Source organism: Herpailurus yagouaroundi, unplaced genomic scaffold (genome assembly GCF_014898765.1).
Source record: "Herpailurus yagouaroundi ecotype Mexico unplaced genomic scaffold, PumYag 213, whole genome shotgun sequence".
In the NCBI taxonomy this organism is placed as follows: domain Eukaryota; kingdom Metazoa; phylum Chordata; class Mammalia; order Carnivora; family Felidae; genus Herpailurus; species Herpailurus yagouaroundi.
Genome location: NW_024412444.1, coordinates 6,830,218 through 6,843,920, shown reverse-complemented (window position 1 = coordinate 6,843,920; position 13,703 = coordinate 6,830,218). Strand labels below are relative to the sequence as shown.

Here is a 13,703-nt window from a genome sequence, read left to right as displayed (position 1 = left end):
AGGTTCATTAGCTGCCACAGACCCTCTCCAACACCCTAGTGGTCTAAAACACAGAGTTCATTGGTCATTGGTGTGTAGACTGATGGAGCTGGGAAGCTCTCTTGCACTTGGGGCTTCTCTTTCTGGGACACGTGTTTCCCAAGGGGCTTTAGCAGGGATTAAAAAAAAAAAATCAAGGAGGCACCTCGTTGTCAATTGCATAGCCCAGAAGTGGAATCCTTCAGGACCGTTGGCTCACCGTCGGCCAGAGGTAGTCCCACAGCCCCCAGGATACATGGTAAGGTGGAGAGCACATGGATATTCCTTGAGTGCTGCCAGAAGTATCTTTACATTTTTTTTTTCAACGTTTATTTATTTTTGGGACAGAGAGAGACAGAGCATGAACGGGCGAGGGGCAGAGAGAGAGGGAGACACAGAATCGGAAACAGGCTCCAGGCTCTGAGCCATCAGCCCAGAGCCCGACGCGGGGCTCGAACTCACGGACCGCGAGATCGTGATCCGGCTGAAGTCGGACGCTTAACCGACTGCGCCACCCAGGCGCCCCCAAAAGTATCTTTAAATATTCAGACCCACTGGCATCATTTGGCCAAGAGGATGTTTCCTTGAAGGAACAACTTTGGAGGCCAACCATCAGATTCGTCTCATTATTTCACATTTGGCCCGAACGAAAAAAATATGGCAGCGACCTGATTTATATTTTTTAATTTTTTTCAATGAAAAGATTCCCAGAGGGCCACTAGGGTCTCTTTGAGCAGTATTTTTATAGGCGGCAACACGGATTTGTGGAAGAAACTTAACCTTTTGATATTGGTTCGCTCAGATAGATATTAGAGATAGGATGCTACAGTTCTTTGTTAAATGCTCCTTGCAAAGGGCTGTATTGAAGAGCTATAGGAACCCACATCCATAGCAATGCAGAAGTCGCTGTGAAGTTCGGAAGAAATAAATGTTTTGGAACAAAGGTCAGGGTTATAGGGCAGCTAATAAAGACGAAACCGATGAAAAATCCACTAACAGGCACAGCTTGCCGCCTTTTGAAAACGGTGCCCTGTGTGTGCCTTTCAAATATCTTAATCCATATCAACCAGGCAATGGTTCCTAGCGGTAATCATTTATGTAGAAATGAGGGAGAGCCAATACGTGGAAGAATTTTTTGAAGTGGGCCATTTTGGCCTTACTACTCAGGATGGCAACAAAATGCACCTTTGAATTACTAACAGTCAGGAAACGCATTCCAAGAGCTCCCGATGCCCTGTCTTCCCAAGACAAGCTGTTTACATGGCACCAATGTGCTGACGTTCCTGAAAAGACAGGGAGCCTCACAGCTGCTACCACTCAGAAGGAAGGGGGAGTTTTTGGAAGGTTTCATTTTGATTTGCATAATTTGAGGTGGATGCCGGGCGAAGAGCTCTGTGCAGGCTGTCCAGTCCCTGTGCTCGGGCACACCACTTGTTTATCTATGAACTTGCCCTGTAGCGTAGCTTAACTATTGTGAGCAAGACGTCAGTGTCCATTTAGGATTGTGAGTATTGGCCGAGATCATTAAAAAATTTTTTCTGGGGGCGCCTGGGTGGCGCAGTCGGTTAAGCGTCCGACTTCAGCCAGGTCACGATCTCGCGGTCCGTGAGTTCGAGCCCCGCGTCGGGCTCTGGGCCCATGGCTCGGAGCCTGGAGCCTGTTTCCGATTCTGTGTCTCCCTCTCTCTCTGCCCCTCCCCCGTTCATGCTCTGTCTCTGTCTGTCCCATAAATAAATAAAAAAACGTTGAAAAAAAAATTTAAAAAAAAATTTTTTCTGCAATCCAGAGGACAACTGCTTTGAAGGTAGCTCTTTTCTCTTCGAGCCAAATCTCCCCCCTCTACAGTAGCTATCGGAAGGCCTTGAGAGCCAAGCACCTTTTGAGTTTTTACCATACTGCACAAGTGCTAAGCAGATTACATTGCCCCCTAATCAGCGTTCAAATCCTAGGAGTTACTGCGTTTAGCACATCAGAAAACCAAGGCTTGGTGAAATCAGGTAGACGTGCCCAAGTCACAGGGTTAATCTTTGGTGGATTCTGGATTTGAACCACCATCTCATAGCCCACTGTCATAATCATCACTTTATTTTGGGGCACCTGAGTGGCTCAGTCAGGTGAGTTCTAACTCTTGATTTTGGCTCAGGTCATGATCCCAGCGCCGTGGGATCGAGCCCTTTGTTGGGCTCTGTGCTGGGCATAAAGCCTGCTTAAAACTCTCTCACCGTCTCCCTCTCCCACATGTGCGCTCTCTCTAAAAATGAAAAAAAAAAATGTTTTTAAAGGCTTAATCATTACATAATTTTGCCTAAATGAGGAGTGGCCTGTCAGGAGGCATTTACTTCCTTCCATAGCCTGTTTTCATGACACATACTTGTTGAAAAGATCCTGTGGTTTGGATTTGCCAGAATCACATGGAAGAAACTTTACAGGACCAACTGTAATTTCAGGGGTTGGAGAAACAGAGTCAGTTTTGGTATTGAATCCGATAACCTATTTGTTCTTTCTTATCCCAGCTAATCAGTGCTATCTTACCTTGATGACAAGTTGAACATCAATATTATGGATCATAATTCTAGCTTAAAGAACTTTCCAGAAACGTAGAGCAACGTTAATTCTCAGATTCAGATAGGGCTGAGCTAACTACGTGGACTCTGGAGCAGAAAAAATGGAAACTCCAAGGGGCAATATTAACATCTGACCCATGTTTGTTTGGTGTTAGAATTTCATGCTCTGATCTGAGAAATTGATGTCCCCCTTGAGCACATGGTTGAGTCGTCTATAAATTCTGCGGTAGATGAGTCAACACTGATTTAGCGCCGCGGGCAGATTAAAAGATCTCTTTTACGCCCGCCTTTTACACTTGAAGAAATTTTGCCATGTGTTGATCCCTCCTCATTAAGAATGCCATTCAAGGGGCACCTGGGTGGCTCGGTTGAGCGTCCAACTTCAGCTTAGGTTATGATCTCATGGTTTGTGAGTTCATGTCCTACATCGGGCTTGCTGCTGTCAGCACAGAGTCTGCTTCAGATCCTCTGTTCTCTCTCTCTGCCCCTCCCCTGCTCGCTCGCTCCCTCGCTCGCTCGCTCTCTCTCTCAAAAATGAATAAACATTTACTTTTATAAAATGCTATTCACAAAAACAAGTGAATTTTTTTTTTATTGACATGATTTTTTGCTTTGTTCTTTGGAAGACACTGTAATAAAAGGGGATGTGGGGTGACTGGGTGTCTTAGTCACTTGGGCACCCGACTTGAGCTCAGGTCATGATCTCATGATTTGTGAGCTCGAGCCCCACATCAGGCTCACTGCTGTCAGCACAGAGCCCACTTTGGATCTTCTGTCCCCCTCTCTCTATCAAAAATAAAAATAGGAGGGAGGAGATGCAAACCCTAATCGCGGGAGGCGGTTGTGTTGGCATAATGGAGGCTCCACCAGATACAGGTGAACACTGAGTGTGGGCGTGTGGTAATGCCCCTCTCCTGCTCAAAGAATGACTGACCACATGTGCCCCAGTAGAACGTGGATCCCTCCTGTAGTCCCACAGAAACAATGACAGAGCTGCCATGAGCCTGGGTACATGCTCTCTACCCACCTGCTCTAGCAGCCAATACTTCCCAGTTTACTCTCCAGTAACTTGATTTGATTCAGGCATACATCCCCCTCCATCCCAGGGAGGTCACAAAGGAGACAGATACCATTAAGAGTGATTTCTCCCATGCATGTGCCTGTGCACAGATAGCAAAGGGTCCTCCCCATACCCGATAACTGTTGAGTTGCTACAAAGCAAATGCTATGTTATTTAACCCTAGAGCTGAAGCAGGTGGCAGCCAGGGTGTTAGGACTGCATCCACCTTCTTCCCAAGGGAGGAGACCACTTCCCGGAAGGGAATGACCTTTCCGGCATCACAGAGCTTGAATCTTTTAGAGGGACTCATACCTAGGGTTGGCTTTTGTTCACCGGAGACCCTTTATGGCTGGCCTGTTTATTCCTTCCTTTGTTGTTTGTTCATTCAAAGACCTTTCTTAAGCATCTAGTTTGTACCAGGCACTGGCCATCCAGCAAGGAGACAGAGTTCCAGTCTTCAGAAAGCATGTAGGCTAATGGGGTAAATAAGCAGGTAAAGAAAGGTAATCCCAAGATCGAGATCAAAAACAGGTGGCCCCTACACCTGTTTTATTTTGCAGATACACTGTTTTTAGAAGTCTGGATTGTTTTGGGGTGCCTGGATGGCTCAATTGGTTGGGCATCCAGCTTCGGCTCAAGTCATGATCTCACGGCTTGTGGTTTCAAGCCCTGCATCGGGCTCTGTGCTGACAGCTCAGAGCCTGGAGCCTGCTTAGGATTCTGTGTCTCCCTGTGTCTCTGCCCCTCTCCTGCTCATGTTCTGACTGACTCTCTCTCTCTCTCTCTCTCTCTCTCTCTAAAAATAAATAAACATTAATTTTTTTTTAATCTGGATTGTTTTGAAAATGGGAAGATATTTCTTAAAACTCCAGCTGTCCGGGTTCTCATGTTAAATGTGGTAACATTGTTGTCATGTTCTTTTGTGGCATTAGTGGGCTGGATAGAGCTGAGTGGGGAGTCTTTGGGGGGAGAGGGCCACCAGCTCTCCAGCCTGTCTCTGCCCTCCCTGCAGCCTCCTGCCTGGGCCCCCTGCATTTGGGCTCCCCCACGTTGCAGTAGTGACTTAGGGTATGTGCTCTGGAACGGGCTCTGACCACTGCCAGGGTGGGGTGGGAAGGAGACAGAGCCAGGAAAGGCTCCTTGGAGGAAGGATGTTGAGCTGTGATTTTCACAGAACAGAGAAAAGCCACAAATGCTTGGGGCAGAGCTCTGTGTCCGAGCGGACATAGAGGCACTCGGTCGTGGCATGATCAGTACTGCCAGAGGGAAAATGCTGTCAAATTGCCTTTCATCCGTGCAAAATAAAGTCTACTTTTGTGGGTGGAATCAGATTCTTTTCCAGGGGATTTGGCATGTACAATGGCACTGGGTCAGTCCAAGATGCTCTTACGTGGCTTGTGTGCGGAAGGGAATAGGAATGAAAAGCAGGTTTATATTCTTTTCTCCAGTCTAGAAAAATCCAGGTTTGCAACTCAGGTTTTATGGTGGCTTTGTGGGATCACCTTGGTCTTTTCTGCAAACAGGCTGCTCATGGGACCGCTGGTATTCCAGGCATCCCTTTTGCTTTTGAAACTGTCGATTGCCCCTGCCACTCATCCCTTCCTGGGACCTGCGTCTGTGGCCGTATTTCAAGACTATTTTTTTTTTTTAATCATTAGGAATAATTTTTACAATTCAACCCTTCAGATCCTGACGATGTGTCAAGCCAGTGGGGAGAGCTAACGTGCGTTGCATGATGCCAGAATACGGCTCGCCTCGGAGGGCTTGAGTTTAAGATACGGTGGCGCTAAACTGTCTTGCTCTGAGATGCTAAAAGGCATGGGGGTGGGGAGCCTTCTGAGGTCCCCAGCTGTTCCTTGAGGTGGGCACTGTTTTTTTTCTTTCTCCCTGCAGCTGTGTGCCAGGAGATCTGGGTCACGTGCCAGCTAATGCTGCCGATCCCAGGCAACTTTTTGCTCAATAACCGTTTCCCAAATGGCTACTCGGGGCCTTTTCAGAATTTACAAGAACTGTCAGTTGTTATAGTAACCGGCCCCCTGCTGTCGAGTTTGGCCCTGAGATGCCAGTCGAAGCTCTTGGAACAGGCTAACACTTAGTCATTAGACAAAAGCAGGGAGGGATTCACTGCTGAAGGTTGCCATTTAAACGTACTCCATGATCCTTCAAAGAAGGGATTGGTTCTGTTAAGGAGGAAGTGGATGCATCCATTTTTAAAGCAAATGGACTTTTCAGGAAAGGGAGATTCCTGCGTTGAGTCTCTCCTACGTAACCAACGCCTGTCTTTGGATTTCTCAAAATTAAGTGTCCTCTCTCCCAGGGTTGACTGTGTCTGTTCTTTGGGTTTGCTCAGGTGGCCCCCTCGATTATTCGAGATATTAGTTATTGGTTTTATGGCATTTGCTTCTCAGTGAAGTGTTGTCAGTTTACGGGTGGTAGTTAGAAGCGCCTGTGATTGTGTGTGAGGAAAAGCTGCGGAGATCGCCGGCTCTGCTCCAAAATTCCCGAAAGAGTGAATCTGGCAGAATTCAGAGTAGGGCTAAGGGTTGAGAAGAAGTCTAAATATTTTAGAAAGCTGCAAATTTCAAGTTTCTATGAAGATTTGCAAAAACACTCCAACACACTCGTGATTTCTTCAGTTAATGTTCATCGCTGCACTGAGTATGTTCGTGATGTTTTGAGGACAGTTGCAGTTCCAGAATGTTCTCAATAGAGGGAGATAAGTTCTGAATTACAGCACACTGCTCCCCCCGACCCCGACCTTTTAGTCCTGTACCCAACTTGGGACTTCTCCAAATTTTGGTTCCTGTGGCAAGCCCTTGTATCCAACACAGAAGCCAATAATTATCAAAATAAATAAAAGTTCGTATTAAAGGAGAAGAGAGGGGTGCCTGAGCGGCTCAGTCGGTTGAGCATCCGACTCCTGGTTTCAGCTCAGGTCGTGATCTCGTGTGGTCTGTGGGATCAAGCCCCACATCTGATTAGGGCGGAGCATGCTTGGGATTTTCTCTCTCTCTCTCTCTCTCTCTCTCCCGCCCTCCCCCGCCCCCCCTCCCCCTCCCCCCCCCACCCCCTGCTTCTTACCCCCCGCTCCTGCTCTTACTCGTGCTCTCTCTCTCTCAAAATAAAAAAATAAATAAACATTAAAAAAAACAAAGGAGAAGAGAAACCTAACACTTATGTATTCAAGGATGTTCATGTCTGGAAATAAAAACTACCAAGTAAATCAGAAGCTCTCAAATGTTCTTTGGAATTACATACCTGAATTTAGAGTTCTACATGGGATTCAGCAGAACTTCCAAAGAAAGAGAACCTCACTATTAAGCAAGTTTGTCTTTGCTCTTCTATCAAGAGTTTGGAAAGAATAGGCGTCATTCTGTTGTGAAATCCTGCAGCCCAGGTAGTTAGGGGATTAAATGTAATCAAGTCAACACCTTCTTGTGTGGCAAAAGTGTATCTTTCAAATGCCAGAAGCAAGACTCAGATGCTGCAGATACTTAAGTTCTAATGGGAAACTAAATACGGGACATCGTATGTGGTAGTAACTTGATGACTGCCCCACCTGCTCGGAGTTGCCTCTCCCACATGTTCTCCAATCTGGGTTGTGAGTCAGGAAACTGTCCTGAGATGAGAGGAATGAATGAAGAAAGGACAAAAACCCAGATTGATGTAACAACACCACATTCACATACGTGGGTGGCGGATGGCAGGTTCACATAACCCCCCAGTACGTTCTGGCTGAGTTCTGTTTATGTCAGAGGTGTTTCAGACGATCCTCTTGGCCAAAGCTTCGTGTCAAGGTGGAAGGTTAGATACGTGAATGGGAAAATCCAGTAGTGATTGGACTTGGGATATCTTCTACCATTAACACCAGGAGTGATAAAGGTTTCTAACAAGTGAAGACCGCTTTTAAGAGCAAAGTTCCCATTTTATGTTAATTACCTAGAAGCACAAACCTTGATAAACCAGTCACCTTTGTGTGTAAGCTTTCTCTTTTGAAAATGTCCCAACTGGGGCCCCATAATGGGTGTGTGTGTGTGTGTTAAGTGGGAGGGAGGACATGGGCGTGGAACTCTTGCTGGCGATTGAAAGTACTGTCTTCTACACCTGTTCTCTTTTGTTTTTTGTCTATTTAGAGGGTGTAACAAAATAAAGTCCAAGGGCTTTCCCAGACGTTTCCGTGAAGTGCCTTCTTCTGGGGAGAGAGGAGAGAAGGGGAGCAGGTGAGGGGCGGTCAAGCTTAGGGGGGTGGGGGTGCCTCTTTGGCCGGGACTGGCTTGCCAGAGTTTTGTTTGTCGCCCTGGGGATTAAAGTCCTCTAGACCCCACAATGCTGCAACTTACCTGTCCTACCCCAGCTCCCAAAAGGAAGGATTGTAAATACCAACACAGAGTGTGGGGTAGCTGGTAGCAATGAAAGTATGACCTGTGTGTGCCTGCTTTGCTTTATTTGGTGATCTGGGGGGGGGGGTGGTTTATTTCTAGAACGGGACATACTGGGAACTTTGTGTCGGTTTGTCTGTATGTCAGTTGCATCCATTATCTTTCCAGAATTTCAGATGCTTGCATGTTTTAGAGCTTTAAAAAAAAAATGCATGCATTTAGCCTTGCAAGTGAAAGATAGCTTTTAGAAACCTAAATGTATAAATAAGGAAGAAGAGTAAGAAGGGGAGAGAGAAATGAGCAAATGGGGATACAGCATGTGTTTTTCCCTAAGAGTGAAATTTTTCAAAAACGAAAGCACATGAGTTCTAGGTAGCTTGAATGCTGGGAAGAATTATTGTTCTGTAATGATCTGTAATAAACTTGAGAAGTCCTGATCACGCGATCTTAATCACCCCACATTATCACCTATTGTAATATTTCTATGTGGCTTATAGAAGGTAAACTCCACTTAATATGGTAATATTTTAATATTGCCAATTAAGATAATTCAGTAATCAGTATCCTGTGGTGAGTAGTCCCTTATTACTTTCAATGAAGCAATTTATAAATTTACAGTAAGAATTTTTACATGGAATGATTTCTCTCCCATGGTTGAGGCTAAGTATTGAGATGAAATTTTAGATACCCATCCACTCTAATCAAGTACACTTATGAGATCTGAGAAGGTACGTTACAAGGGAATTGAGGAAGATGAATGAGAAACTCTGTGATCTATCTTTTTTAAGCTCTATGATGTAATTTTGCCTTGTAGGGAAAAGTGGTCACTGCTGACACCAGAAATGTAATTTCTTCCTAAGATCTCTTTTTATGTACTCAGGTCCTCAATGTTTAATCTGTTTTCAACATGCCAAAGTTAAAACTGAACGAGAAAACCCTCTGTATAGCTTCAGATTCAAAGATCTAATCTTGGAGAGGACATTGGATGTCACATAAACGCCTCATATTCATGCCCAGTCTGTTATAAATACAATATGGTTTTGACTGTAACACATTGAAAGTTGTCAACATCTCATGGACACCACAGAGATAATGCACATCTCCATTCTGTGTTCTCCCCGGAAGTGATGCCATCGCTGGGTGGCCCGTGATTTATTCTAATTTATGCTCCTGGCCCTAGATGTGGGCGTGGTCTTATGAGAGATGTGTTTTAGTTCCTGGGAGGATGTACTTTGTCACGAGGTGCTCAGGATCTCTTGTTTCTTCTCTGCTTCTAAGTGCCCGAAGCTCGGGGCGGGGGGCGGGGGGCAGCACAGTGACTTTCATTTAGATCTACAAGTTGAGAACAATCTTGGGAAGCTGTAAGTATTAACAGAATCCGCCTGATTATGAAGTGCATCTTTTACTTGCCTTTTTTGACAGTGTAGCAGCAAGAGAAAGACAGACCTTGGCTCAGAGAGAGACAGGTTCTGCTGGAGCTTGGCCTGTTCCTGGTTGTGTGGCCTTGAGCAACTTAACAAAGCCCTCTGAGCCTGGATGTCCTCCTCGAAGAGTGGGTCCAGTGATAGTTCAGTGTCATGGGGTTGTCCTGAAGAGGTAATGAGGTAGCATTTGTGAAGTGTTTAGTGGACGTGATATATTACCCCATCAAGAGGATCAGGAGAGAGAGGCTCTGGGAAGTTTGCTTGTCTGGTCTACTCCGTGGGGATGGCTGAGCAGGGACAGCCACATGGCAGTCTGAGTCCGGAGCGTGGCCCCTTCACACTGTGCTGCGCTCATCAATCCATGATGGGGAGTGGGCCGGATAGACATCCTGTCCTCAAATCTCTCCTGTTCCTTATGTGGGCCGCCCTGCTGTACTCTGCTGACAGGGCTTGAAGACCACCAGCCCCTTCTCCCCTCTCCTCCCTCCTTCTTTATCCCAGGAGCATTGGCAGCAGCCTCCTGACCCAGTTCTGTCCTCTTGCTGCTCTATAAAAAGCCCTGCAGAGGACAGGGGTCCTGCCCTCCTCTACCAGGCTGCGGATGCAACAGGGAAGCCAGGCCAGACAGCCATCTCCTGCGTTGGCCTCTTTTTAATCCACTCCCGTTTCCCGTTCTGGTCCGCATCCCGTCCAAAATGTGGCAGGGATTGGGAAAAGAGCCCAAAAAGCTGCCTGAATAGCGAGCCTTCAAATGGTTAAAAATAGCTGTTGCAAAGTCTCTGCACAGAAACCTAAAGGTAATTTCCATTTCCCCATTTGGTCTGACCTCATTTGCCTTAAACAGTCTCCGCCCCAGTGGGAGGAAAAGGCCTGTATAGTCTCAAGGTGGACAGAACCCATAAAAGCAGGACAGTGGCTGCAAAAAGTGACCACTGATTAGTTCCTCAGAACGTAGGAGAAAAAAAATTAATAATAATAAAAATCAGATCCAAGTATTTAGTTTTTCAAAACAAGTAGTTGATTTAAATTTTGAATTAGGTAATACTTGACACGGTTCAAAATCAAAAAGGTTAATATTCTATATACCATTACATCTCCATTCCGTCACCTACCCACCGGGCTCCCTACCTCGTTATAGGTAGGTAAGCATGATTGCTGCTTTGTTGTCTCTTCTTCCAGACCTTGGAGGTGGGGGGTGTGTGTGTGTGTAAGCAAATATGAATCTATATCACCAGATCTCCTTTTATACAGTAGAATACCACATACACTATCCTACACCTTGCTTTTTTCACTTAACGTGATTTTTTTCTATGCGCATATGGTTCCTCCTCCTTTTTTTTTTTTTTTTCTTTTACAGAAGCACAGTATTCCTTTGTATAGTTGTCATGATTTATTTAACCAGTCCTCTATATGGCTGTCATTTTGGACTGTTCCTAGTCTCTTGTTATTACAATCAATACTAGGGTGAATAACTTTATGTCATTCTGCAAGTGGACAAGTCTGTCTGAGGATAAGGTTCGGAAATGGGCTGTGCCAGGAGCTACATGCATTTGTAATTTTGACGGGTGGCGCCAAATTGCCCTCCCCGGTGCCATACCCAGGGCAGTTTCTATCAGCGACACCGTGAGCACCTGTTTCTCTCCGGCTTCCCCAGGAGAGAGTGTGGTCAACTGGGAGCGATTATTCCAACCACCCAGGGGAAGACGATGGTGTCTTCGTGTAGCTGGAGTGTGTTTTCTCTAATCCTTGAGTGAGGTGGGGCATCTTTCTTCGTCTCCTTTTTGGTTTTTAAGGTTTTATTTTTTGACAGCGAGAAAGGGCACGAGTGGGGAAGGAGCAGAGGGAGAGGGAGACACAGAATCGGAAGCAAGCTCCAGGCTCTGAGCTGTCAGCACAGAGCCTGATGCGGGGCTCGAATCCACAAACCTCCACAAACCGTGACATCATGACCTGAGCCAAAGTCAGAGGCTCTGCTCCATCGACTGATGCCCCCGCATCTTTCATGCTTGTGCCGTTTGCATTTGTTAAGCTCTAAACTCTTGGTCTTTTGCTCCTTTTCCCTTTGCATTGTTGGTCTTTATCTAATCAAGAGAGACATTATTGTCAGCAGTTAAGTGTGGCATATACTTTTTTTCCATAATCTGTGGTTTGTTAACTATGTTCATGTTGCTTCTTGGACTTCTTATAATCAAATTTATCCATAAACTTCTTTTTTTTTTTTTTTTTTTTTGGCTTCTGGATTTTGATTCATCATTAGAAAGTCTTTCTCCGTTCCAAAATGATCTATTTTGGTACTTTTATGGTTTCAAATTTTCATGTTAAATTCTTAAATCATTTGGAATTGAACGTGGTTGATGGTGGGATGTCTAAATCAACTTTTCTCTTTCCCAGATGTAGTTTAAAAGGACTATCACGGGGCTGGTTAGTGAAGAGGCATGTAATACCTCGCTAGATCCTTAAAATAGCACACTTCCAGCTAGAGTCTGACCGATTTATTAGTTCAGTCGGCATGTTGATGACACAGATAGTTGCCAGAAAATTTTTACCAGAATATTTTATGTTACAGATGTTGGATCATATGTGCAGTGAATTAAATGTGAGTTTTCATTTCCTACCTCCTGTCCAAAATGGGTTGGGCCGTCATGTCCCCATTAACCACCTCCATCAGTGGGGGATTCTGTTGGTGCCTTAAAATAGTGGCAAGCGGAGGCAGAGAGTCCCTTAAGCCTTAGGCCAGAAATTCAGAACATTCCAGGCCAGGGTCCTAACTCAGTGTGGGACAGCTAATTAAAAAGCCCCTGACTTCAAGCCTTCTTTTCTGGGTAATAGCTTGGAAGACTGAGTACTGTCTAGAGCTCACATCCATAAAGCCAGCCACAACATAAAAACTGCCAGTTCAGGTTCTTGGTCTGTTGAGATGTGGTTGACAAAATGACCCCTGCTGTCTTATCCCCTGGAAGATACTAACCAGCACTTTAGTCATTCCTAAGAGTCTCCAAGGATTGCTTGGCAAACTTAATGTTTAGCATGAAAGTGTATTGCTCGGAGGTGACTTTTGTCGCCTACATTCCTTGGATGCTAATGGCAGGCAGTTTGTATCCTCCAGTGGAATTCTCACTGCAAAAATCAGATTTTTGTCACATCTAGCTCTAACAAGAGTTGAATGGGCCATCTCTCCTAGCCATGTGAAGACCCAAGATATTTAGAAACCTTTTCTCCTCGTTGATTGGTGTACCGTCTCTCACGCCTCATCTGTCTTCATGGTTTGGTTCGCTTTTCTCTCCCCTTCTTCCCCTCATCTCCTCCTCGCCTCTGACGGGCCCTAACTTATCCACAGTATAACAACCATATGTCCCAGGTTTTGCAGAATTGTCCTGAGGTGAAATATGTCATTTGATTATTCCCAAAAGGACTTTGATATTTGTCAGAACACATGTCCTTTTCTTTCCCGGTTTGGAGAATATGAAAATGAGAAGTGCAATTATGACTTCTTCCGACTTTTTCTTTCTAGAAGATTCCTTCCTGTAGAGACTATAAAACTCAGCTAGCAATCATTTCACATACAGTAGAGGAAACCAAACGGCAAGTGAATGGTTGCCTATGAGAAATCTCAACTCAGAGTGGGCTCTTTTCCAAGTGAGACCCCTGAGTTATTTCAAGCAGACATTCCTCTTTGAGGAAAAGCCCGACAACACCCACAGCCTTTTCCTTCTATTGTTGTCTTTGTCACTTGAATTTCTAGAAACATTTTGCCCTAATAAATCAACCCACATCTTTTTAACACAGCTCTCAATCATCTTCTTTGAAGGCACATGAATGTTTTCAACTTTCTATTTATAAGTGGCTCTTGATTCATACATTGTTTACTACGACGGATCCATACACAAAAGTAAATATTAATGTGATTTCTGTACTCCACGACATGAAAACAAATGGGATTATTAGCAGGCATGGCACTAAATTTAAATGAGGGCAGTATATAAATCAGTTAAGATTGCTTAATGAATATTCAACAGCAGTTCAGCCAACTGCCCATTCTTCCCTGCAATTAGCATTTTGAGCTGCACACTGCTGACAAACCCCTTGTCACCCTGATATGATTATAAAACCATTGAGCTTAATTGAAAGACAGTGACTGGGTTTCTGATCCGCACACATCATTTGGTTATTTGGTCATCCGAGGTTTCTGTGGGACTCCAGAGGTGGTGTTGTGATCCTGCCCTTGCATGGGCCCCAGCGGTCGTGATGTGGAGGGCGG

General features: G+C 45.1%; 1 protein-coding gene across 4 annotated transcripts in view; it reads left to right on the top strand.

Annotated features, from left to right (window-relative positions):
- Nucleotides 1-13,703, top strand: part of PTPRG (protein tyrosine phosphatase receptor type G) — a 722,691-nt gene that overhangs the window by 643,346 nt on the left and 65,642 nt on the right. For 3 of the 4 annotated variants that reach the window (XM_040454574.1, XM_040454572.1, XM_040454570.1), the window contains one exon: nt 7,776-7,862. The exons of the other annotated variant lie outside the window; for it this stretch is intronic. In XM_040454574.1, coding sequence (XP_040310508.1) covers nt 7,776-7,862 — 87 coding nt within the window. The remainder of the gene's footprint in view (nt 1-7,775; nt 7,863-13,703) is intronic. 4 annotated transcript variants of the gene reach the window in all.